Source organism: Aquarana catesbeiana, linkage group LG07, assembly GCF_042186555.1.
Source record: "Aquarana catesbeiana isolate 2022-GZ linkage group LG07, ASM4218655v1, whole genome shotgun sequence".
In the NCBI taxonomy this organism is placed as follows: Eukaryota; Metazoa; Chordata; class Amphibia; order Anura; family Ranidae; genus Aquarana; species Aquarana catesbeiana.
The window spans coordinates 165,429,587-165,456,426 of record NC_133330.1 but is presented as its reverse complement, the minus strand read 5'-3'; the positions used below and the strand labels follow the sequence as shown (position 1 = coordinate 165,456,426).

Sequence of the window (26,840 nt, the reverse complement as noted above, 5' to 3'; positions counted from 1 at the left end):
CATAAAAAAAAGTTTTGGCTTTAGATATACTTTAGGGTCTACGTGTCTGAGTGGTGTTCTATGTCTTATTGTTACAATAGCTAATGTGTTTAGCCTGTGTATGTCATTTTCATGCAATCGTCTTTTATTGTTTAGCCAGCTGTCTATAACGTACCCACATTCCTTACAGTTCCTGCTACATCTGTGACTCTTGTAATACAGTAATGATTTCATTGTTTGAATATTGCTCTAATGTGTGCTTAGGGATTATTTTCCTCAATGTTTTGGTTTAATATACTGACACCAAAATCCAAAGGAACTACAAAGATTCTGCTTTAGTGGCAGGCCCATTATACTGTAAATATAATCCTGTGTATAGAAGGCAGGAAAGAAGATTCAAAAACAGCATCATAAAAGTCGATGTGTACTACAGATGTGAGATCAACTTCAAAAGCTTTTGTGACTGACTCATATTTTTTGTCCCCTTGGAAAACATCAGGACGATGCAAAGACACTTTATCTACAATTTCTGGGCCTACAACTCAAAACACCTACGGACGTAATGAAGGAGCCTGGATGAAAGATCCTCTAGCAAAAGATGAGAAAATTTATATAACAAATTACTATTATGGAAACACGTTAGTGGAATTTCGGAATCTGGACAACTTTAAACAAGGTAAAATGGAAAAATTTACACTTATTCATTTGACATCTGGATTTCTTGGAGTTATGCTGTTATGTCAACTAATGTGTACATCCTGTTTGGTTGAGAAAAATAAATCCTTTACGAGTCTGCTATATGCATTGTAAGGGTTTTCACCCGAGATGAAATGCTTATTGCTAACACTAACAATGCCCAAAGGTACCTACAGGCAGTACAATCTGACTGTTCTTTTGAAAAAAATATTTGTTAGGCAATCAGATCTTAGCAAAATCAAACTAACAGGGAACAACTTTAATTTCTGTTTACAATACCAGGTATGATGGAATTAACATTTTGTGCTCATAAAAATGGAAAAGTCTTTGATTTACACATATACATTTACTAAAATTAATTGTTGCAGTGTATTCTGAATAAAGACCGGAACTGCTGTTCAGAGTGTCCAATTTGTGGTTGAGTATTTTAGTTATTGTACTGTGGACCATACCCGTGTCCTTTACTGCTAGAGCAATCAAGATTTGATGATGTGTCAACCAGGCCCTAATCATCAACAATCAATAACAGCCTCAAAAACAATCACTGAACACCAAACGAAAAAAATATGCCTGCTAAGTAGTGTATTTGAATGGACAGTTAATCTGTCAATAGGTAAGTTGCTGCATTTAGCATATCATACTGTTGTATAGTGACTAAATCCGGACGTCTCAAACGGCAGGGAAACTCATCTCTCCAGCACTGGGATGTCAGTTCTACACTGCATTAGTGTCTAGTATTATAGGTTCAGTACTTTAAGATCCTTTGATGAATTCCTGGGTTCATTTGCTAGTAGTGAAAAACTGTATAACGAACATAAATAAAACACAATTGGCTTGTGATACTGCATACTGTATATTGTAAAATAGAAGGCTCATCCTCTAGTGGCCATGGTAACCATGCATGACCAGGGACACCCAGGAACTGTCCAAGCAGGTTTGTTTTACTAAATATTCAGTAACTTGCGCTGTGCAAAATATGTGTATATACAGTTGTGCTCAAAAGTTTGCATACCCTGGCAGAAATTGTGACATTTTGGCATTTATATTGAAAATATAACTAATCATGCCAAAAAACTGTCTTTTATTCAAGGATAGGGATCACATGAAGCCATTTAGTATCACATCGTTTTTTGGCTCCTTTTAAAATCATAATGATAACAGAAATCACCCAAATGGCCCTGATCAAAAGTTTACATACCCTGGAATGTTTGGCTTGGTACAGACACAGAAGATGGCACACACAGGTTAAAATGACTATTAACCACTTAAGGACCGGGCCTATTTTTCAAACTTGTTGTTAACAAGTTAAAATATGTTTTTTTTGCTAGAAATTTACTTAGAACCCCCAAACATTATATATATATATATATATATATATATATATATATATATATATATATTTTCTAACACCCTAGAGAATAAAATGGCGGTCGTTGCAATACTTTATTACACTGTATTTGTGCAGCGGTCCTACAAGCGCACCTTTTTTGGAAAAAATACACTTTTTTAATTAAAAAAATAAGACAACAGTAAAGTTTCCAACATATGTGGCTTTTTAAATCACAATTAGTGTATGTGCATAAATAGTCAATGAGTTTGTTAGCTCTCACTTGGATGCCCTAAGCAGGCTAGACACTGAGCCATGAGGAGGTAGAAAAGAACAGTCAAAAGACCTGCGTAACAAAGTAATGGAACTTTATAAAGATGGAAAAAGATACCCAAAGCCTTGAATATGCCAGTCAGTACTGTTTAATCCCTTATTAAGAAGTGGAAAGTTTGGGGCTCTTTTGATACCAAGCCAAGGTCAGGTAGACCAAGAATGACAAGTGGGCACAAATTAAGAGCCCAAAACATGGAAATTGTGGCCGCCATGTTATTTAACCTCCCTGGCGGTATGATTATTTCTGATTTTAGGTGCTGAAAGCGGTACAATTATTTTGCACAGAAATTTGGCGTTTTATATTGTAGGCCTGTAATTCTTAGGAATAGTTCACTTAAATCTGTCCAAACAAGAGTCTAGTAGACATCCCGGGTATGATAAAGTTTGAAAAACGAAATAAAAAATTATAATATAATAAATAACTATAAATAATTATAACAAATAATAATATAATAATAATAAAAATTATATAATAATGTAATCAAATCAAAAACACTGAAATTTGCTCAGTTGCAGAATTTTAGCTTTCGTTACTTTTAGTGTTTGATGACGGATCTCCCCACAAATCACTATCGCTCAATTCTGCGAGTGATTCTAATTTATTATCGCTTTTTTCTAGCTGCTCTAAAACCACATTTGATGTAAAGAGACAGTTTTGGTTGCTATGGACAATCTCCAGTTTCCTGGCAGAAAGAACAGTTTTATATATATAAAACTGCATGCAGGACACTGGGCAGACCACTAGGGACAAAGGGGATGTGTAGTTATTTGATACAGTACTGTAATCTGTAAGATTACAGTATGCTGTATCTATACTGTGTGTTTCACTTTTGAATTTACCGCCGAACTCCGTCCCCGTGCGTCGCAACGCTCGCAGGGAACGGAGCTCGGCACTGTGAATCGAGCGAGACACAGCGGCTCGCCGATCACAGCGGGGAGACATCGCAGGATCTAGGGGACAAGGTAAGTATGCTCTTCCTGGATCCTGCGATGCAAGCCCGAGTCTGGCTCAGGGATACCGCTTTTGGTATGTAAAATCCAACCCGAGCCAGACTTGGGAATACCGCCAGGGAGGTTAATAAAGTTTTTTTAATTTTATTTAAAAAAAAAAGAAGAAGAGAGCCTGTCATGAGGCTTGAGGCAGGAAACACATTTTTTCCTGCACGTGTATGGGACTATAAAGGGCCCTGCATGACAGACCTGTTTGCAGTTGTCCTGGATCGGCTTGTCGAGCTCCTCAGCTATAATACTGAGCTATAATACTGAGTTCGCCAGCCGTGACAGGACATGAAGTCGCTAGTGAGGAAGGTCTTGGAGAAGGCGGCGCCTGAAGGTGGCTATGAGCAGCTGCGGTGGTGCCTGCCGAACATGACCCGGCATCTGAGGCAGAAGCAGCAGAGCATCAGATTCCCTCAAGAAGAGCAGAGACAGAAGATTGTAATGCTTTCTAAGTACTTGTGGTAAAACCAAGGAATCTTAGACTTCTGAAGTGTATCAATGCTTTACTAAACAGGGAAAAATCTGCACATACAAACTGTAGGATGAACAATACAACACAACTTATAGCTTACAAAATATGCCTACAAATATAAGCATGTACAATATGTACACATTAAGTAAACTAAACAGTTACTCAACTTAGGGGTCAAGATGTCCTTCATAGTTCCTTGCTCAGAGTCCAACTCACAAAAGCGTCTCCAAAGTTATCCAGCTTTCGGCAGCCATGTCTTCCTCTTTTTCCTCCCAAAAACCATTTCTCTTGTCCAAACACATGTTTCTTTCGAACTCTCCCCAAGCCCCTCCCACCCAATTCCTGCATACACCAACTTCCTGCAAAGAACATCCTGTCTCAGTTATTTACATATCAATAGAGGGGGAAGGGCCTCTGTAAACATATGCTGTTACTAAACCTAACTCTATATTCTTGCAATAAAGTCACTATACAAATGGCCATAGCAACACATACCACCTCTTGAATTTATAGGGTAATATAGTAAACTTCTTAAAGCCTTTTGTCCAGGAAAGGGAAAAATAACCCCCCCCCCCGTATTGTAAATGGTAGAAAAAAATTCCCTTTCGACCCCCATCTTCTGGGCGGTCAGACAATTTGTTTGTCCCTGGAAGGCTGCAACATTACTTTCGAGCAGGGTTAAAAATGTCTTTTGGCAGCTTGTAAAGAAAGTCCCAGATGAAAGTCTCTTGTCTTCTTGGTCATAAGGAAATCCTCAGATGAAAGTCCACTCCAATTTAGTCACCATCAAGAAATCATCCGCATCTTACTTAGGTTCTCTTCTCGTCTGCCTCCTCCCATCCAGCATGGTTATCTGCTCTACCGGCTCCACCTCTCGATACCTGAAAAGAGTAAGAGAAAAAGCAGATTATATGTTCCTTCCAACTGTGCCAAAAACATAGCTCACTACTCACATTTCTCTATCTGCCCATTTCTAACTGCAAAACTATTGTAGGGTGCCCACTGTTGCCTTGAAACACTTTCACAGAAAGGCATTGACTTCCAACGTAACAAATAAACTTGCATGTTTCTCCGTGCTGTCCTGAGAAGCACACAGGCCTGCTGTTGTCCAGTCTTCACAGCATGGCACATTTTTGCAAAATGCCCCATTTTATGGCAACAGAAACAATGTGACTGAATCTACCATTCCCAACCATTTGCTTCCACTTCTTAAACAATGTTGGTGTAGGAATCCCATCTATTTCCTCTCTAGGGACCCCCACCTTAAGTAAATCAATCCACATGTGTCTCCTGGAGATCATAGGCCTTGCCTTCCTTGTATCTGAATCAACTCTGTCATTTGAGCTGATCAAATCCTCTGCTTCCTGGATATGAGAAGTAACAGTAGCACATGTCCTACTTCTGCATACAGGCTTTGGGCCTTTGTCCTCTGTTAGAGCATCATTAGACTTGTTCATGAGGGCTGCACACCGCGCATTCAAATCTTCAACTCGGCCTACAGGGGTTTGAACACACTTCAAAGCCACTGCAGGTTTAACTTCGATTACCCTCCTTTCTAAATCTTTTGCCTTGTTTGCAGTTTCTTCCAAACACTTGGATGCTACTGCAAGCTGCTTCTTCAGTAAATCTCTTTCTAATTCTGCCTTTTCCCTCTTTTCAGATTCAATATGTAGAGCATGCAGAAAGTGCAAACCAAACACAGCAACTGCCTGAACCCAAAACTTTTGAGACTAAAATCTGAGGAAAGATCAGAGACTCCATCCCCCCAAGCTCTGTTCAAAGGAGAAGCATATCCAGCCAGCTACTTTGCAACAGACATCCACTGACTATTTCTGGCCCAGATAGGAAGGGTGCACGCCTTCAAGTCCTCTTGGACACCAGAAACCTTTACAGCCTTACTCTTCCTAAACAGTGTACGCAGCATCTTCCCCCAGCACAACCAACAAAACACACCACAGAAAACTGATCTGCTTCAGTTGAAATTTTATCACAAATCCAGGCCACGAGCCCCCATTGTAATGCTTTCCGTCTATCTATTAAGTTCTTGTGGTAAAACCAAGGAAGCTTAGACTTCTGAAGTGTATCAATGCTTTACTAAACAGGTAAAAATCTGCACATACAAACTGTAGGATGAACAATACAACACAACTTATACAAATATAAGCATGTACAATATGTACACATTAAGTAAACTAAACAGTTACTCAACTTAGGGGTCAAGATGTCCTTCATAGTTCCTTGCTCAGAGTCCAACTCACAAAAGCGTCTCCAAAGTTATCCAGCTTTCGGCAGCCATGTCTTCCTCTTTTTCCTCCCAAAAACCATTTCTCTTGTCCAAACACATGTTTCTTTCCAACTCTCCCCAAGCCCCTCCCACCGATTTCCTGCATACACCAACTTCCTGCAAAGAACATCCTGTCTCAGTTATTTACATATCAATGGAGAGGGAAGGGCCTCTGTAAATATATGCTGTTACTAAACCTAACTCTATATTCTTGCAATAAAGTCGCTATACAAATGGCCATAGCAACACAAAGAGATGACCCAACCAGCAAGTCTTACCTCAGCCCAGCTCTCCCCAGCTTGCAGGCTTCAACGGAGCCTGCCATCTGAACGTATGAAGTCGGAGGCGGTGTTGGATCGGAGGCATGGGACCCGCCCAACTGAAGAAGAGCAAGATGACATGCCTGTGGCTCAGCACACCGGTCAGTGCATTAAGAGGAGAAGGTGGGTCTTCTCTCCATCCCCGATGCGCAGCTGTGAAGGACAAGGCCAGGCGCGGCATTCACTGCCTATATCTAGAGCTACTCCACCCACAGCAGAAGCAACACCACTCACTTCATGAGCTACTCTGCCCATAGCAGGATTGATTCCGCCCATAGCAAAGGTGACTCCATCCACAGCTGCAGCACGTTCCAGGCATGTTTCCCCAGGTTTCCAAAGCGACGTATCACAGGCATCAAGGCTGTCTAGGCTGGATACAGTGAGGGCCCCTTCTCAAGCAGCATCACCAGTGAGGTTTGCAGTTAGTAATATGCCATCACAAGGAGACAGCATTCCAGTACTTCCTATGCACTCAGAGCCTATTCAGGTGGGTGAGTCCTCCCAGAATGAATGAATTTGTCAATGAATTCATTCTTTAGTTACATTTAATGAATCTTTGTCTATTCAGAAGTTAATGTCTGTTTCACCTTCTCCTGTTAAAGTTTGGTCCTCTAATTCAATGTCTAATGTTAATCCTGTTTCTACATTTACTAACACTCCTGTCAGTATGTCTGCTTCTGTCCCTGAGGTATGTTTTAAAGAGGTTTTGCCATGTGAAATGTCTCCATTGGGATTTCACTTGGCTCCCTTGTTTAAAAAGAGAAGATTTGGAAGGGCAAATTTTTGGACCTCTTTTTGTCTTTATTACATAATACAAAATAATTTTCCAAAAAGCATGAAAGAGATCAGAAGAAGGCGCTGAAGATAATAGGCGCCATCCAATCTCTAGATCGTTTAATAATTTGCTGCAGGCTTTCTGCATCTTCTCTGCAGTAATGGGTGAGAAGCACCCTGAAAAGTGTAGCGGGTTGTTTCAACATTTGGGGTACATACTGGAAGCTTATAAAAGCTTTGGTGGTCTTGGATGGTTCAATTATGATGAATCTTTCCGCCAGAAGATTGCTATTTATCGTAATCTTAAATGGAGGAATAAAGACGTTGGGTTGTGGTTGAACCTTATTATTCCTCAAAAACCTGTTTTTTCAAAACAACAAACACAATTAGTGACTACTACTCCTAATTCGGTTTTAGTGTGTAAGAAAAGTATATGCTACACCTATAATGAAACCCAGTGCCCAAGTAGTTAAATTCCTGCCGTTACCGACCTGAATTTTCATTTTGCTTAGGGAATCACCCAGTATCCAAGTGTTTTATAAGAACTTCAAACAATCAATTCACTAGGGATAATTCGAAAAGCCTGCACAATAGTGAGGCTGTCCGCAATGTATCATTGGCTAATGCTGTACCCAGAGAAGGGGAAGGCACAGCTATTAATTGAAAGCTTTTTCACAGGTTTTAAACTTCCTGTTTTTTCAGGCCCAGGTTGTCATTTAAAAAAAAAAAAAAATTGTTGCTAATGCATAAAGATTTAGTGAGGGATAAATTAATTAAAGAAATTTCAGCAAACAGAGTCGCTGGCCCTTTCCCTCCTTTTTAAAATTTCCATGTGTCACCACTGGGGCTGGTTCCTAAGAAGGAGCCCAATTATTATCACCTTTCCTTCCCAGCTGGAAGTTCTTTGAATTATGAAATTGATCCTTTATCAGCCTCTGTCACTTATGCTACTTTTAATGATGCAATCCAAATCATAAAGAAATGTGGCCACGGTGCGTTATTAGCTAAAGCTGATATTCACTCAGCTTTTAGATTGTTGCCTATAGTTGCAGAGTCTTTTAACTCTCTAGGTTTTTGTTTTGATGGATATTTTTTCTATGACAAAAGCCTTCCTATGGGTTGCTCTTTGTCCTTCCATTATTTTGAAGTTTTTGCCACTTTTATTCAGTGGGTAATTGTTTATGAATCGGGTCATAGTGGAATAATTCATTATCTTTATTGGTCCCCAGATTCCCCTGTTTGCTCTTTAATGCTACGCTTATTTTTTCTCATCTAAAAATTCTTCAGTATTCCTCTAGCAATTAATAAAACAGCTTTTCCATCTCCTATTATTGATATTTACGTATCAGCATTAATACTTTATTGTTTCAATACGAGCTCCCTTCTATCAAGATTGCTAGGCTTTAATCTTTGATTTAGTTTTTTCTGCAACGGAAGAAGGTTTTATTTTGGATAATAAGGTCCTTATTTTCATTTGGAGATAAAAAATGGATCAAGCTAGGAAAGGCCATTGGCTCAGTCTATATGCTTGTGGCAACTCCGTCATTTGCCCTCTTTTAGCGTTAAAAAAATATCATTCTTGTAGACCAGGTATTGGAGGTCAATTTTTAGTACATTTGGATTCTTCTCCTATGACAAAATTAAAATTTTCAGCAGTTCTTAAACATTGTTTTTCCCAGTTAGGCCTTTCTCGATTAAAATTTTCCTCACATTGTTTTCGCATCGGAGCCACTACAGAAGCTGCTAAATTGGGTCTAAGTGATGCAGTTATTATGAAATTAGGTAGATGGGAGTCTCAGAGGTTTCATTTATATATATATATATATATATATATATATATATATACATATATGTTCGTCCTAATCTCCTTGATTTATAGGTATCAAGTCTCACATAGAAAAGAGAAATAGCCGCGCTAAATATTGATGAAACACGTGAAGTAATCTTGAAAACTTCCATTAGAAAATACGTATGTATGTGCAAAACATTGAAAAATTAAAAATGAAAAAATGCATAAGTCCATACATATATCTATGAATCAAAAATTAGTGTCCATATGTAATGGGTGGAAATCATTATGTGAAGTGATTATCCAAAATCAGTCCAAAAGAGACCCTTGAGTAAACACAACCAAACTCGGTGGTAAAGATGAAAGAGACACCGCATACAGTGATCTGCCACCACACAAATATTGCGCTTACCACAAGGCAAGCAGAAAACAGCCTATATTTCGTCCTGGTATGGAAAATCCAGCTGGTGTACTTAGACTGCATGCAGCATGGCTAGAAGGATATAGCAAGGACTCCAGACTTCCATCACAAGGCAAGCAAAAACAGCCTGTATTCCGTCCTGATATGAGAAATCCAGCTGGCGTGTTTAGACTGCTTACAACATGGCTCAGAGGATATGGCAAGGACCCCAAATTAACGTCTCACAGGCCTTCACACAATAGTCTCAGCTGTTACACCCCGCCTGTTATGTCAATGAATGGACACACGCCGAGGGATGTTGCTATTTAATTGAGAGACTTTTCAACGCATCTGTATATTTCTGCTACATTGTCTGCGATCTATTGGCATTTGCACTTTGAGCTTCAAATCCGTTTTTCTCCTCTGCTGCCTCTTCCAACAATGTCTTCTCTCTACTTCCTCCCGACTGACCTCTCAGACCTGAGCCAGAGGTGGTGGAACTGAGTTACCCCTAGTTCCTGCTGAAAAAAAGCCCTGTGTGTATTATTTATTAGTCAAAGGGGGAAATGGGGGGGATGGGATTATTACGGTGGCACAAATAAAGTAGAACACTTTTATTATAAAAATCTTTTTCTTTTTTATTTAATTGTATCAAAAAAGCTAAAAAATGTATATTAGACATACATATATGGAAAATTAGAGAAACAAAAAGGCACAATATATAATTCACAATAATGACTGTCACCAAGGATGTTAAAGGGTGATCGCTGGTCACTGGTTCCCAACTAGTTTCGCCAGAACATTGGCTTCATCAGGGGAATATACAGATTAACACATGAAGTAAAAACACTAAAACAGAAAAAAAGAAAGATATGTTGTTAAGTTAGGTCCACATAATCTGTATCATTGAGGCGAACCGTCATGTCACAAAACGATCAAATTACTGTCACACCCATGTCCCCGGTTCCCCAGTCCCCACAACCAGAACGTACCATGCAGGAAATCCGGGACACAAGGAGAGCACCCCCAGGGCACTGAGAACACTCGTCACACTCAACCCTGTATTTGGCTACAGGGGAATCAAAAGGAGCCTAAAAGGATGAAGATTAGCATATAAGTATTCAATTATTCATCAATTAGTCAAAGGGGGACTAAGTCTCAACCACATACCCTGATTATAAGCAACAAAAAACATCAGCTGGTGCACGGGAAAAGGAGTTCACGGCGCAATGGTTGAATACAGGGATCACAAAATTGCGTATAGCCAAAAGGACTGGAAAAAGGACAAGATAGTGGTGATGATAAAGTGATCAAGATTTTATATAAATTAAATAGTTTAGTGACGGATGATTATACATGGGTTTAGAGAGCTTGTTGGATGGTTAATAAATTTAGGGATGCTTACCAAAGGAATGCATATGGCTATAAGCAAAGATGCAGACTAGATAGTAGATTCTGCCAATGTATAGGCAAGATATTGGAACCTCCCCCACAATTCCTCAAATGGCATCAGCTGAATTAAGTGATCTAAAAAACCAATGCAGATGGAAATGCTGTCAGCATAAAAATCAACCAACATAGCCACATGTAACAGCAACAAAGAAAATAAAGAGGTTAAAACGAAAAAACGAAGGAGAGGAAGATGTAAGGTTGTTACCTTTAACCAGCGTCGCCTGACCGCTACACTTATCCCACAGCAGATAGGTAGGAATTGCTAGGATTTGGCTACCTTTTAAATCCCCCACCTGATCAGCATGACAAAACGTCAGCCAATCAGGAGCGGATGAGAAGCGGACGGGGTGCATGCGCAGTGACCAACGCCGCCAGCCTACACTACCCAGCGTGCCGAGCGTTGATCGCGTCATATGGCAACAATTCCAATGACGCGGTCAATGTAGATGTAAATAAGGCAACGGACCAATCCAATCCGCTTGAGGCGGGAATCACGTTTTTTCCTGCACATTTATGGGGCTATAAAAGGCCCCACATGACAGAGCTGTTTGTAGTTGTCCTGGATCGGCTTGGCGAGCTCCCCCTCCCTCTCACCCTGTCGCCAGCATCATTATGTGGTTATGTCACCCTTGAATCAAGGGGGGAGTTTGTTTTATGAATTATTCTATGACTGAGTGAGTTTTAAGTTTGTTTAAAGTTTGAAATATATATTTATTTACTTATTGATATTTTAATAAAGTTTAATAGCTTTCAATTTAAATACCAATAAAGGTGCAGCGGCCATTTTAAATACCAAATTTTACTGTGTTCTGTATTATTTATTAGTATTAGTGGTTATGATTAGTTCAATGCAAGTGTGTGACCTACAGTCCCAAGATTGCAGCCGCAACTGGCAGAAGAATTGCCCAGGATACAAAGAAAAACCCACAGGTAACTGCAGGAGAAATACAGGCTGCTCTCCAAAAAGACGGTGTGATTGATTTTTAAGGAGCACAATTCAACGATACTTGAACAAAAAAGAGCTGCATGGTTGAGCTGCTAGAAGGAAGCCTTTACTACGCCAATGCCACAAAAAAGCCCAATGAGGCATGTCAAGGTGTTGTTGGGCATATTGTAACCAGGCTTTTTTTGTGGAACTTGTGCAGTAAAGGCGACCATGCAGCTTTTTTTGTTCAAGTATCATCGTATTGCATATAGAGCAGCCTGTATTTTTCCCGAGGTTACCTGTGGGTTTTTCTTTGTATCTCAAACAATTCCTGTGGCAGTTGTGGCTGAAATCTTTCTTGATCTACCTGACCTTGGCTTGATATCAAGAGATCCCCAAATTTCCCACTTCTTATTAAATGATTGAACAGTACTGACTGGCATATTCTAGGCTTTGGATATCTTTTGATATCCTTTTCCTTCTTTGTAAAGTTAAATTAGCTTGTTACGCAGGTCTTTTGGCTGTTCTTTTCTGTTCCCCATGGCTTAGTATCTAGCCTGCTTAGTGCATCCATGTGAGATCTAAAAAACTCATTGACTATTTATACACAGACACTAATTGTGATTTAAAAAGCCACAAATGTGGGAAATTAACCTTTAACCACAATGACCGCCCGCTGTCATTACACAGCGGCACTTTGAAGTGGAATATCGTTGTTATGGCAGCAGCTAGCTTCCATAACCACGGTATCCACTTCTTCAGCGGGCGGTCCGCTTTCAGATAAAAGTGGTCTCAGTAGCAGATTCACAGAGAGATCGCTTTTATCGGTAGCGGGAGCACCTCTGCCGCTTACCGGAGCTCTCGGCAGTGGCGGAGGCAATCAGATCCTGTCCCCTGCTTGGCATGAAGCTGAGTGACTGGAAGAAGGCCCCCACCCGGGTCCATACCATTGCAGGGCGGAAGCAACGTAAAAATGTCACTTCCGCCTGGAGCTCTTAGAGGGACTTTTTTTTTTTTTTTTAAAACAACATTTTTTTTTTATTGCATTTTAGTGTAAATATGAAATCTGAAGTCTTTTTGATCCCAGATCTCATATTTAGGAGGTCCTGTCATGCAAGGGATGTTTATATTCCTTGTAATAAGAATAAAAGTGACACTATTTTTTTTTAAAGAACAGTGTAAAAATAAAAAGTTAAATACAAAAAATATATATATATATATATATATATATATATATATATATATATATATATATATATATATATATTTTTTTTTTTTTTTTTTTTTTATGCGCCCCCGTCCTGTTGAGCTTGCATGCAGAAGCGAACGCATACGTGAGTAGTAAACGGTGTTCAAGCTACACATGTGAGGTATCACCGTGATCGTTAGAGCGAGAGTAACTTAAAACATGCACCTGTAGAATTTTTTAAATGTCGCCTATGGAGATTTTTAAGGATAAAAGTTTGTCGCCATTCTATGAGCGGGCATAATTTTGAATCATGACATGTTGGGTATCAATTCACTTGGTGTAACATCATCTTCCATAATATAAAAAAAAATTGGGCTAACTTTACTGTTGTCTTATTTTTTTAATTTAAAAATAAAAAAAAGTGTATTTTTTCCAAAAAAAAGTGCGCTTGTAGGACCGCTGCGCAAATACAGTGTAACAGAAAGTATTGCAACAACCGCCATTTTATTCTCTAGGGTGTTAGAAAAAAAAAAATATATATATAGATCTATATAGATATCTATATATCTATATAGATCTATATATATATATATAATGTTTTGGGGTTCTAAGTAATTTTATAGCAAAAAAAAAAACAGATTTTAACTTGTAAACAACAAGTTTGAAAAATAGGCCTGGTCCTTAAGTGGTTAATAGCCATTTAATATTCCAGGGTATGTAAACTTTTGAACAGGGCCATTTGGGTGATTTCTATTATCATTATCAATTTAAAAGGAGCCAAAAAACAATGTGATAATAAATGGCTTTTATGTGATCACTACCCTTGAATAAAAGGCAGTTTTTTGGCATGATTAGCCATATTTTCAATATAAATGCAAAAATTTCACAATTTTTGCCAGGGTATGCAAACTTTTGAGCACAACTGTATACACAAATGCAATGATATTAAAAAGTCTTCAAAATATTAAATCTCACCACTTAGAAACTCCCTTTGTGATAGAACAAATACTCTCACTGATGCCACATTAAAGAGGATCTTGAGGCTCTGTCAAAAAAAAAATAAAAAATAAAAGTCAGCAGCTACAAATACTGTAGCTGCTGACTTTTAATTTTAGGACACTTACCTGTACACGAATCCAGTGGTATCTTCACCCGAGACGATTTTCCAGTTGGCTTTCGGGTGCTGCCACAGCCATTTCATGTAAGGGAAACTGGCAGTGAAGCTTTGCGGCTTCACAGCTGGTTCCCTACTGCTTATGCGCAAAATGTACTGCGCCTTGTGAATGGCCCGGTGGCGGGGGAAGGAGGAGGGGGGCCGAACTTCCAGATGACTTCGCTGCGACGAAGTCACGCGGACGAGGGAGTGGGTACCTGTCAAAACTAAGTATCTGCTCCCCCTCCCTGCCAAAAGGTGCCAAACGTGGCAGCAAAGATGGGAGGAGGCAAATAAACGCTTCCCCTTTGGGTGGAGCTCTGCTTTATAAACATTTTTCAAATAATACATAAATAAAGAACCACCCTTAATAAAAAGCAAAACACCACAGTGAACACAGTGATTAAATGATCATAAAGTTGACAAATCAAGTGTCCATTATAAGTCCAAAAGAAATACATATTCCCTTTGGACTTACAAATGCACACTTGATTTGTCAACTTTATAATCATTTAATCACTGTGTTCACTGTGGTGTTTTGCTTCTTTTTTTTTATTGCACAATATTTTATTAGTAGAAAAAAAGAGTGTAGATTTACAATATTGTTGAACAGAATGTTGGTGAAACATGTTGGTAGTTACAATCAATGGTGAAACAGTTGTGGTCAGAACAAACGAGAGTATAGAACTATGCTGAAAGTCTAAGGCCCCTTTCACACTGGAGCGGTTTTCAGGCGGTATTGCGCTAAAAATACCGCCTGAAAACCGACCCTAAACAGCCTCCGCTGTTTGTTCAGTGTGAAAGCCCGAGGGCTTTCACACTGAAGCGGTGCGCTCGCAGGACGGTAAAAAAAGTCCTGCGAGCCGCTTCTTTGGAGCGGGGAAGGAGCGGTGTATTCACCGCTCCTAAACTGCTCCTGCCCATTGAAATCAATGGGACAGCGCGGCTATACCGCGGTAATACCGCGGCTATAGCCGCGCTGTACCAGCGGATTTAACCCTTTTTCGGCCGCCAGCGGGGGTTAAAACCGAACCGCTAGCGGCCGAATACCGCTGCAAGAACGACGGTACAGCAGCGCTAAAAATAGCACTGTTGTACTGCCGACGCCCCCCACCCCCCCAGTGTGAAAGGGGCCTAAGTCTAGTCTAAAAGTCAACAAAACAAGTATTAATTAAGACATAGGGTCTGGTTGTGTTGGATCCGTTAACATTCAGTGCTAACTATAGTAACGAGCCTTCTGTCTATTGCTAGATTGGTTTGGGGTGTGTAAAAAATTGGATGTTTAAGAGTTGGTATAATAACTACGGTCATTAGGTGTGGTATTTCGCCATGTGACACCTGATCTAGTCAATTTTCATTGCTTTATGAGATAGAGCTCTAGTGGTTACATAAGGTTGGTGAAGATGTAAACCATAAGAGAAAAAAAAAAGAAAACGAGTAAAGTGGGGGGGGGGGGGAGTTGTGTTAGAAGGGGAGTGTAATTTACCTCCCAGTCTCCGCCAACCGCTGCCAAAAGTTGATGAAATATGGATAGAACAGTCCAAAAGTTTTAGACATGTCATCAGATGTCTTGAGAGGGGTCCTCCCTCACTCTACCCTTGTTTAGGGGTGGGAGGTCCTACGTCTCGTATTTTATTTTATTTTTTTTTAATTCTTTATTTAAATTTTCATATTATAAATATACAAACAACCCCTCTTTCAATGGGGTAAAACAATCCCCCAAATATACACATACACAAGCATATAAATCCCAGAGTGAACCCCACTCCTACCCACCTATTACCCCCCCCCCCCCCACAGACAGGTCACATTCCATGACACCAATGGAAAAGGGAACTATTTCTTCGTATATTAGTGCAAAATGGCTTTCGCAAAGCTCTCTGATCTTTTAAAGGCTTCCCATCTAGCCCATCTGCCCCCTCTATCTTCTTGATCCCCCTCTTCGAAACCACAAACCTCAAGATTTTCTATAGTGTATATTTCATTGTTCTTGAAATCCAATCCCTGATCCCAGGCCCTTCCACTTCCTGCCATTTTTTTGGAATTACACTCTTTGCGGAGTTTAGAAGCACTGGGATCAGCGAGGTTTTGTACCGTCTAAGGCGTCCCTCTGCCCCATGGAACAAACAGACCCATGGGTCCAACTGGATGGCCCTACCCGTTATCACTTCAGTCAACTTGATCACCTCCTGCCAGAAGATTTTGATTTTTGGGCAGTCCCACCACAAATGCACCATTGTTCCCAGGGCCTCGCAACCTCTCCAGCATTTCGGCGATCTATCCGTGTTAAATTTGCTTATTTTAGTGGGAGTCATATACCACCTGGTCAGACATTTATAGTTGGTCTCAATCGTTTTCATATCTATTGCTGTGCTATGTGTTGCCCCCAAAATGCTCCCCACCCATCTTTTCTCACATCTAACCCCTAAATCTTCTTCCCATTTTTTAATAAAGGGCGGTACTATTTCCCCCCCATTATTTATCAGTATTTTATATACCGCTGAGATATTCCTCTTCACTGTATCCCTACAGAATAGTTTCTCAAATGGTCTATAATCTACTTCTTCCCTCAAAGAACCTGGTAAACTTTTCACAAAGTGTTCGAGCTGACCATACCGCCACCCATTTACCTTCAATAAATCCCTCTTTGTTACTAAATCCTGATATGTGCAAATTTTTCCCCTGTTAATAATGTCTTTTAATTGTGCTTCACTATTCAGTATCCAATTTCCTCCCACTTCCTCCATCCCCGGGGGAAAATATGTGTTCTCCTTTAAATAAATTAAGGGGGAATTGTACTCCCACTTCCTAGTGCGGTGAATATGGTCCCATGTTTTCAACGTGAAATGTGTTAAAACATGTGTATCTACTCCTAAGTTCCTGTGTTGTGGAGGGTTCCAGATTATGTGATTTAATCTTACATTACTTAAACTCATTTCTAAGTTGACCCATCCTTTATTAACGCTTCCCTTTGCCCAATCTAGTGCCCGTGCTACTACAATAGCTTTGTGGTAATTTCTAAAATCTGGAAAACCCAACCCTCCTAGTGCTTTTTCCCTACTCAACATCGTGTTCGCTATCCTAGGTTTTTTATTCTTCCAGACATATCTACTTATTAAACCTAATAATGTTCTGAAAAAGGATTGGGGTAGTGGGATTGGGAGCATTTGTATTTTGTAGAGCACTTTAGGGGCTAGCACCATTTTGACTATGTTTACTCGTCCTATCCAAGAGATCGGGCGATTTGAAATTCTTTTTATTTCTGCTCGGATTTCATCTAGGAAGGGTATGAAGTTGAACTGAAAAATCTTCCCGATGGAGCCCGCCATACTAACTCCAAGATACTTGATTTTATCCCTCCAAGGGAAACAGAAGACCTCTCTGAGTCTAACCACTTCCTGCTTGTTGATGTTAATTTTTAGAGCTTCAGATTTCTCAATGTTAATTTTGTAATTTGACAACTCGCTGAATTTCTTCATTGTGGCTAGTAAATTGGGGATCGTTGTTCTAGGTTTGGTGATGTAAAAAAGAACATCATCGGCAAAAGCAGCCAATTTATGTTCCTCCTTTCCTATTAAACACCCACTAATATACGTTTTTTTTCGGATAGTAGCCAATAAAGGCTCCAAGGTTAGGACAAATAGGAGCGGGGACAGCGGGCATCCTTGTCTAGTCCCGTTTTTCACAGTGAATGGCGCTGAGGGTACGTTGTTGACTTTCACAAATGCCGTTGGTTGATTATATAGTATTTTAATCCATTTTAACATGGTGGGCCCTATACCCAATACTGCCAGTGTTTTGAACATGAATCCCTAGTCTACTCTGTCGAATGCCTTCTCGGCATCTATCGACAGAATTAGACCTGGGGATCCCTTTGATCTTATGGCCTCTATAATGAGAAGAGACCGCACCCCGTTATCTCGGCCCTCTCTCACTGGGATAAATCCCACCTGGTCCGTATGGACCAGTTTGGACATTAATCCCTTGAGCCTGAGCGCCAATACCTTCGCATATAATTTAGTATCCGCGTTTAAAAGCGCGATTGGCCTAAAGCTTGAGCACAGGGTGCGGTCTTTCCCCTCCTTAGAAATCAGCGTCACTGAAGCTATTAACGCCTCTCTACACATTTCACCCTGCTTCCCAAGGCCATTCCAGACCTTACAGAGCCTCGGAAGCAGTGCATCTTTAAATTTTTTTGTAAAAGCTGGATGTGAAACCGTCCGGTCCCGGGCTCTTGCCCGGAGGGGACGATCTCAGAGCCAAGCCTACTTCTTCTACCGTTATCGGTCTTTCTAGCACCTTTGTGTCGTCTACTGACAATTTGGGAAGGCCTGCCTCCTCTAAAAAGTTTCTCGCCTTCTCCTCCATCTCTAGCCCATACTGTTCCCTCTGGCCTACCGAATAGAGGGTTCTGAAGTATTGTCTGAATTCTTCGCCTATCTCCTTAGAGGTGTACCTCAAGTCACCATTTTTATTTTGTATCTTTTCAATAAAGTTTTCTTCTTTTTTTTTTCCTCACAATTGCTGCCAAGTGTTTCCCAACCTTATTTCCCCTCTGGTATCTTTCTTTTAGGAACTTATTCCTGACCTTGTATGCTTCCTTTTCCAATAGATCCCTTAACTCCTCTCTTTTAATTATTAGTTGATGTAATAAGGGCCTATTATTACCTGAAGAGGCTTTATGCGATTGTTCAAGTTGGCGAATACTTGCAATCAAGCTTTCTTTCTTTTTGGTTCTCTCTCGCTTTACCCACACTCCTATAGATATGAGTACTCCCCTAATATAGGCTTTAAAGGCCTTCCATATTACCGCTCCCGGGGTCTCTTCATTATCGTTATTTAGAAAAAACGCATCTATTTCCTGATGGATTTTCTCCACTATCCTTTCCTCCTCAAGAAGTTTTTCATTTAACCGCCAAGTATACGGCACCCGCTGGAGCCCCTTTAACATTACCTTCATGGAGACGGGTGCATGATCTGACAGAGTCATAATATTTATCTTTGATTCTTTAATAGAGCCCAGTAAGCTATGGTCGACCAACATGTAGTCCAGCCTTGAATAGGTCCCATGCGCTGCCGAGAAAAAAGAATAATCCCTCTTTGGGTGATTTACCCTCCAGACGTCCATCAGTTGACAATCATGCAACTTTTTCCCCAGGCTCAGCAACGACTTTTTACTTGCCTCTCTAATTCTAGACGACCTATCCAAGGCTGGATCAAGACAGAGATTAAAATCCCCTGCCAGAATCACTTCCCCCTCCCTGAATTCCATCAGCCTACTCAGGGTCTGGGAGAGATAATTTATCGGATCTCTATTCGGGCAATATACGTTGGCCAATGTATATGTCTTTATCCCCAATTTTACCTTTAAAAATAAAAACCGCCCCTCCTGGGTCCACCTTCCTTTCTAGTAATGTAAATTTCATCCGATTTGAGAATCCGATACTCACTCCCTTCGCCCGCTTGATGGGTGAATCACTATAGAACCAACTTGGATAATGTCTTGAGTCGAGCCTAATGCCCTCCTCTAACACTAAATGCGTCTCCTGCAAGAAGACTATATCTGCTGCATAAGACTGCACCTCCTTTAACACTTTCCTCCTTTTCCCAGGGGAGTTTAGCCCTTTAACATTGTAAGACATCAGATTAATTTCCATCATCCCTTCCTTTTAATCTTACTCTATTGTCCAGCCTCTTCGCCTCCCATTCACCCACTATTTGAAAGAGAGAGGAATTAACAGGAACATAATACAAAGTCTGCGGGAAGACCCATCCACCCCCCCCTCCTCCCCCTGTCCCCCCATCTACCCCCTCCCCCACTCCTCCCCCCATCCCACCTCTACCTCCCTCCCACCCCCCATGTCAATACCTGACTACGGGGACGCCGCGTCCCTACTTTCACCATCTCCGCCTACGCCCCCACGTGCCTTGGGGTGAGACTCTCATGGCGGGCCATGGTGCTCCACCTCCCACCCCCGAAATGGGGGCGGGAGGAGGAGGGTCGCACAGAACACACAGAATCACATCCCACCCCCCTTCCCCCCATCCCCCCCCTCCACCACCACCCCCACAACCCCCCTCTCTTGCCCCCACACAATTTTACATTAAGAAAGCACTCCGCCTGGCAAAATAGGTACTGCAATATTTAGTTCTCTACAAAAGTCTTCTAAGTCATCAATCTGGCTCAGTCTGAAGTTTCTCCCCTCTTTTGTCACTTTCAATGCAAATGGGTACCCCCAGCTATACTTTAAGTTGGCCCCCCTTAACACATCCAACAGGGGTCTTAGTTGGCGTCTCCTTGAAAGCATTTTGGCTGATAGATCCAGATATATTTGGATTTCTCCGTACTTTACAGGATGTGCCCCTCTTAATTTACTCCAAATCTTTGCCTTGTCCTCATATTGGTGGAACCTTACAATGACATCTCTGGGTACTTCCTCCCTAACCCCTGGGGGTTTTCTTATCCTGTGGACATGATCCAATTTATGTTCATCTTCCACATTTCTCCCTAATAGAGGGTTACAAAGTTCTCTCATCATGAGGGACAAATCCTCCCCTCTCTGTTCTGGGATAGCCCTTATCCTCAGATTTTGCCTTCTATTTTGATTTTCCTGTTCCTCTAATTTATAGAGCATCTCCCGCTGGTCTGACTGTAATTTTTTAAGTTGATTTTTTAAAGCTATAATCTCAGCCGCGTGTTGTTCAGATAACCCTTCCGCTGCTTCCACTCATCTCAAGAGGTGTCCCATATCAGTCCTGACGTTATGGATCTCTTCTTTTATAACAGTCTCTAGTTTAGTAAACATATCTTGCATCTCAGTTTTTGTTGGGGGTGCATCCGCGTCTACATCTAAGCTTTGATCACAGTCTGCGCCTAGGGTCATCTTTCCTCTGGGGGTTCCCCCTATTGCTGCTTTGTGTTTAGAGAGATCTTTATTTTTATCTTTCATGTTTTGATGCCTATCTTCCACAACTGGGCTTTTGAGTTGTGATTACTAAACATTTTTGAATGGAGCTTGAATCAAGGCTGTCTCTAGGCTTTTTCGGTTCGTTTGTTTTACTTGACCGACCTTTCATGATCTTCGCCCCTCCCCCACCAGGACCGTTGCCTTGCTTGCTTGTACAGCCCCTGTAAATTTATACGTTCTTTTATGCACTTCTCCAGGCTATAAAAAACCTTCTTATCGCCCAGGGTGAAATAATTAATCAGTCCTGCTATGCCAACAACAAGTGTTCAGAGGAACTACATTTAATCATCCACTCGCAGTGTGTGGGATTGTATTTCAACAGCAGCAGGTCTTGCCTAGATCCTCCAGACTCCAGATACACCCCGATCCTCTCCTCCTTGGCGGGTGGGGGGGCAGGTGAAAGCCTTATCAATAGACAGCAATTTCAGGGAATTTGACAGTCTATCTCCTTTTCCCTTTTATACCAGCTCCATCAGGAAGCCTGGAGCTGCCTTGTCTCCTTCCTTTGATAGCCGTAGAGGCGGGGGGGAGCGGGGGCCGGCAGCAGACAAGGTCAGGGAGTCGGGAACAGATGCCGATATAGAGGCGGGCTGAGCGCACCTTCCGAACACACCGGGACCCAGGGGCTAACACTGTGCTTCACTTCTACGGTCTCCGTGACAACGTCTCCCCGTTCGGCTTCCTGACTTTACATGCGGCCCCGTCCTGCACCTCCCGCTGTGTCTCGGCGGCGCTTTCAAAAGGACCGGCGTGCGCTCTCACCTCTCGCCGTCCCTGCCGCCCTCGTCTTCCGCTCCTCCATGCTCCTCCACCACCACCCCGCCGTCAGGCCCCTCCCCCATTACCGGCACGTCACATCTCCTCACACCCCAAGAGGTCTACATAGGCCATTCTGACTGTGTCCCGCGTCTTGTATTTTATTAAAAATGTCAGGTGGAATGTATGGAGGGGGTCATTAAGAGTCTAAAGTATAAAATAGCCCTGTACGCAGACAATGCGCTCATCTTTTTGGGCGACACGTCTGCCTCTTTAACAAATCTCATGGCGTTAATCTGTAAATTTGGATCCTATTCGGGGTTCAAGATAAACTGGGACAAATCCACATTGTTACCACTTGATCCCCTTGTATCGCCTCTTCCCTCAGCAGCAGACCAGATCAGGGTAGTAGATACATTCCGGTATTTAGGCATAGTTATTCATCCCAAACTAGAACTATATGTTAAACTTAATGTAAATCCCCTGATTAAAAAATTCCAGGAAAAAGCAGCTAGTTGGATTAAACTTCCCCTCTCGGTAGTGGGTCGATGTAATCTGATAAAAATGGTCTGGGGTCCACAACTTTTGTATGCGCTCCACAACGCCCCCATGTGGATTCCTATCCACATTTTCAAAAAATGCAACACCATATTCCGCTCCTTGATATGACGGAAACAGGTGCCGCGTATTAAATTGGAAACATTACAGGAGGCGAAGGACTCGGGTCGGCTGGCAGTCCCGAACCCATACTATTACTTCATAGCGGCCCAATTACACCACCTAATGGGATGGCAGCGCCCCGGGTCCTCTGACCCCACAAGCAATATCATACGCACTCTACTCTCGAACGGGGGCCTTGTGGAGTGCATGGAAGCGGGAGAATTCCGCAAAATACTTGAATACCAAACTATGGTGCTCATAGATAAAATATGGAACAATGCCAAGCAACACTTTCAAATTGAAGGGTACTCTGAATGGTCTCGTATTTGGAACAATAGCAACTTTCCCGAACTGTGTAAATTGCAGGGCTTCTCTGCGTGGTCTAGAAGCGGGGTGGTATACATCCTGCAGCTATACCGGGGAGGACTCCTACAGGACTTTCAATCCCTGAGGGAGCAATATGGCTTAACTAGACCCTCAGTGCTCACACAACTAGTCACATCAACGTCTAGAAAAGGACAGATATCATTTATATATGAATCCCTAATAACGCAGGTATCCCAAACTATGTCATTAAAATGCAGGACAAGTTGGGGGGAAGATATAGGCCACATCACAGATGAGGAATGGTCTGCTATAATGGAGAATGTACCCAAGGTGTCCCTTTCCTCTTCCCAAAAACTCACACAACTATTCATTATACACCGAACTTACCGTATCCCATATAAACTACATAAATGAAGAGATGACCTTTTTTGCCCTCATTGCAGGATAGATAATGGTACCCTTATCCACATGCTCTGGAAGTGCCCGAAATTGCAAAGGTACTGGTCTGAAATAATCAACTCTATAAACAAAATATGGAATCTTACATTTGCAGTTGACCCCAAGCTGTGTCTGCTGGGATGGTTAGATGAGGAACTATACACACCACACACTTACATTCTCAGAGTATTGTTTATTGCCAGAAAACTTATAGCTAGAAAATGGCTTTCGGTGTCACCACCAATACACACAGAATGGGTTAATACCATAAACAACACCCTATTGAGGGAAAAATTGACATACCAACACAGAGGTAGCCCAACAAAATTTGAACATATATGGGATCCATGGTTGGAGGTACCTGGTCTAGAACCCTTCCAACTGGTCCAAAATAAAGTACTTGGTGACAGGACATAGACGCCCACTACCTCTTCTGAGGAAGGAGGCTATCTACACTATGTGGGTAAAGGTAAGATGGTGACATAGAGACTCAGAATGTGGATCAGTCTGAAATATTATTCTTGATAAGAAGATGTCTTACTCTGCAGTGACGAGTTATATGGTTTACTTACATAAGATAGTTAATGAAAGAACACTGGAAACCCCCCCCCCCCACACTGTTTGGGGGGGGTACCTCTACACCGACCGATTGTCCTTTTTAGGACCAGGAGCGGAGTGGGGGTACAGAACACTAAAAGGATACGCTTACTAAAAGGGGAACTATACGAAAAGGTAGATACTGGTATGGACATGTAGAGATTTGTAAATTGATTGTAATTGCACATATACAATAACGATGCAGGAGAAGCAAATCCGATTGGTTGGATTGGTTGGACTGGATGTTCCTCGGGTGTCATGAGGCGCCATTTTACTACAACAAAGAGGAAGCCGGCAGAGTTGTAGGAATGTGTGCGGCTCGCTCACAATAGAGGCTGTGCTGCCTCAAGAACAACTCTAGGTTATGGGCATAGCCCTCTCTGCATCCTGGGCTCTTTTTGTGGAAGATAGTGAGCTATCTACGGTCTGAGGAAGTGTCTAAACGGTGTTCCCATCTCACTAAAGGCCCCGACCGGGTTAAGGTCACAAGCTTTTTAAGCTTGCCATTTGGTAAGCGCCCATTTTATTCGTAACACTGTGGTGTGGTGAAGGTCCATCCAGCCCCATCTGTGTTTGCCTATAAGGGACTTAGTTGTCCGGTTTATCCATTGCACCTTTGAAGATTTTCTTCCAATTATTGGACTTTATTTTGTCACTTGATTGTTTATGAGTTTTATTTATCACTATTCACCACTTGAGATTCTACCTATATTATTTAAATCATAGCGCTGCTTCTTTTTGTTTATTTACATTTAGATAATAATTTGTCCTTGGCAATGCTATTTGATGTATGTTTTTGTTTAATGGAAGAGTTTTTCCCTTCCTATGCTTTACAAATAAAAAAAAATCTGATTTAAAAAAGAGTCTAAAGTATCTTGGAGTGAAGGGTCAGATTGAGCTTTGTTCATCAGTAACTTATATCTATCTGTGGTGAGGAAGTGGATCCAGCAGGCCCAGGTGTGGGAGAATTTGGCCCGGCAATCTCGAGCTATGGAAATTAATTCCTCCATCTCTGCGATTTTTCCAATTCATTTGAGCCATTCAGGGATAGTCGAAACCCGGGTTGATCCCCAATGAAGAGGAATACATATTTTGGCCGCATTTATTAAGGGTGGTAGTGTTAGTGGTAGTGTTTTGCGATATTGGTGTGACGGCATGTCCGAGTAGTGCAGGAGAAACTGTGCTGGAGTGTGTTCCAGAGTATATGAGGATCTGCGATGTCAGTTCACGGACTTGTGTAATAGAGTGCCTAATTCCTCAGAGCATCTCCAGCACTTGTTGGAGTGGTCGGGGTTGTATTTGTTCAGAATTACTGTGGATCTATACCAGTGTGATAGAACCTTATAATTATTTTCCTGGATCGAGACATTAAGAGAACCTTTCAGCTCCCATTGCTCCTCCGTCATCTCTGTTTGCAAGTCTCTCTCCCAATCTAAACACATTTTATTGGCTTTCATTGAGCTGTCTGAGGAAAGTACATTGTAAATAATGGACATCACATGTTTCTGAGGAGCAGATTGAGCGCATAATTGTTTGAAGGGAGTAAATGGGCAGTAAACGGAGGAGCAACGCTCAGCAAATTTGAGGAATTGTCGTATCTGGAAGTATGTCCAAAGAGGAAAAGAGTTGCTGTTCATGTTAGCTGGTAGAGAAGTGCGTTCTAGAAGTGTGCCTGCTTGAAAAAATTGATGAGCCAGAATCTCCAGGTGCTGCCAAATGTCTGTTAAGAACTGTGCTGACATACCAGGGGAAAAGGCTGGGTTGAATGTTATAGGTGTAAGGGGTCCAGGGTTAGACGAGAGGGGAAGCTTTCGGCAGGATTCTATAGAGCAGTGGAGTGTAGAGTTAATGAGGGGGTGTTCCTTCAAGGACAGGGCTATGTGATATGACGAATTCCAGGGCATCGATCGTAGTGGTAGGGGAGAGAAGGAATCTTCAAACTGCACCCAGTCCTTGCAGTGACCATGCAATGACCAGTCTACAACTCTGCTGAGGTGGCAGGCCCAGTAATATTACCTAAGGTCTGGGAGACCAATGCATCTTTCGTTTTGGGTTTGGTTATTTGGTAGTATGATATTCTAGCTCTTTTCTGTCTCCATAGGAATCTAGTGCAAAGACGTTTATACGATTGGAAAAAGGTCGGGTGGAGCTTAATGGGGATGGTTTGTAAGATATATAAAATGCGAAGAAGGATATTTATTTTTAAAATTGATGCCCTGCCAAACCAAGAAAAATTGTGTTTATTCCACTTGCTATGTTCGTTTGCAATTGTTTTGAGAATAGGTTGGTAGTTTTTTGAGAAAATGTCTGAAAGATTTGTTGTCAAGTAGATCCCAAGATATTTAATCTCGTCATGTTTCCATTGGAAGGGGAAGTTGTTCTTACATTGTGTTACTGTTTCCTGTGGGAGGGGATTATTAAGGGCATGGGATTTGTTAAAGTTGATTTTAAAATTGGAGATATAGTGAAAAAGTTTGAATTCTTTCAATAGATTTGGGATCAATAAGTGTGGTTCTTTTAAGAATAACAAAATATCGTCAGCAAAGGCTGCTAATTTATAGGTGTGATCAGCAATGTGTATGCCTTTGATATTTTCATTAGACCGTAGGCAACGCAGGAAAGGTTCAAGGGTTAGGACAAAGAGAATTGGGGAAAGTGGTTATCCCTGTCTCGTCCCATTGCTAATGGAGAAGGCGTTCAACAGGTGTCCGTTAACCCGGACTCTGGCAGTTGGAGTCGTATAAAGGGACATAATGGTATTAAACATCCACTTTTGGAGACCAATGTGTCGCAAGACTGCTCCCAGGTAATCCCATGCCAGCCTGTCGAACGCCTTCTCCGCATCCAATGATAGGAAGAATCCTTTATTTTTATATGTAGTTATCCAATGGTGTAGATTCAGGGCTTTAATCGTTGTATCCCTGGCTTCTCTCTCAGGGATAAAACCAACTTGGTCTTTTCCTATCAGGGAGGGTAGGAAGGGTAAGAGAAGAGTTGCTAAT

General features: G+C 41.5%; 1 protein-coding gene across 1 annotated transcript in view; it reads left to right on the top strand.

The window, feature by feature from the left end:
- Positions 1-26,840, top strand: part of OLFML2B (olfactomedin like 2B) — a 483,693-nt gene that overhangs the window by 410,376 nt on the left and 46,477 nt on the right. The window contains exon 7 of the mRNA XM_073592846.1: positions 479-655. Coding sequence (XP_073448947.1) covers positions 479-655 — 177 coding nt within the window. The remainder of the gene's footprint in view (positions 1-478; positions 656-26,840) is intronic.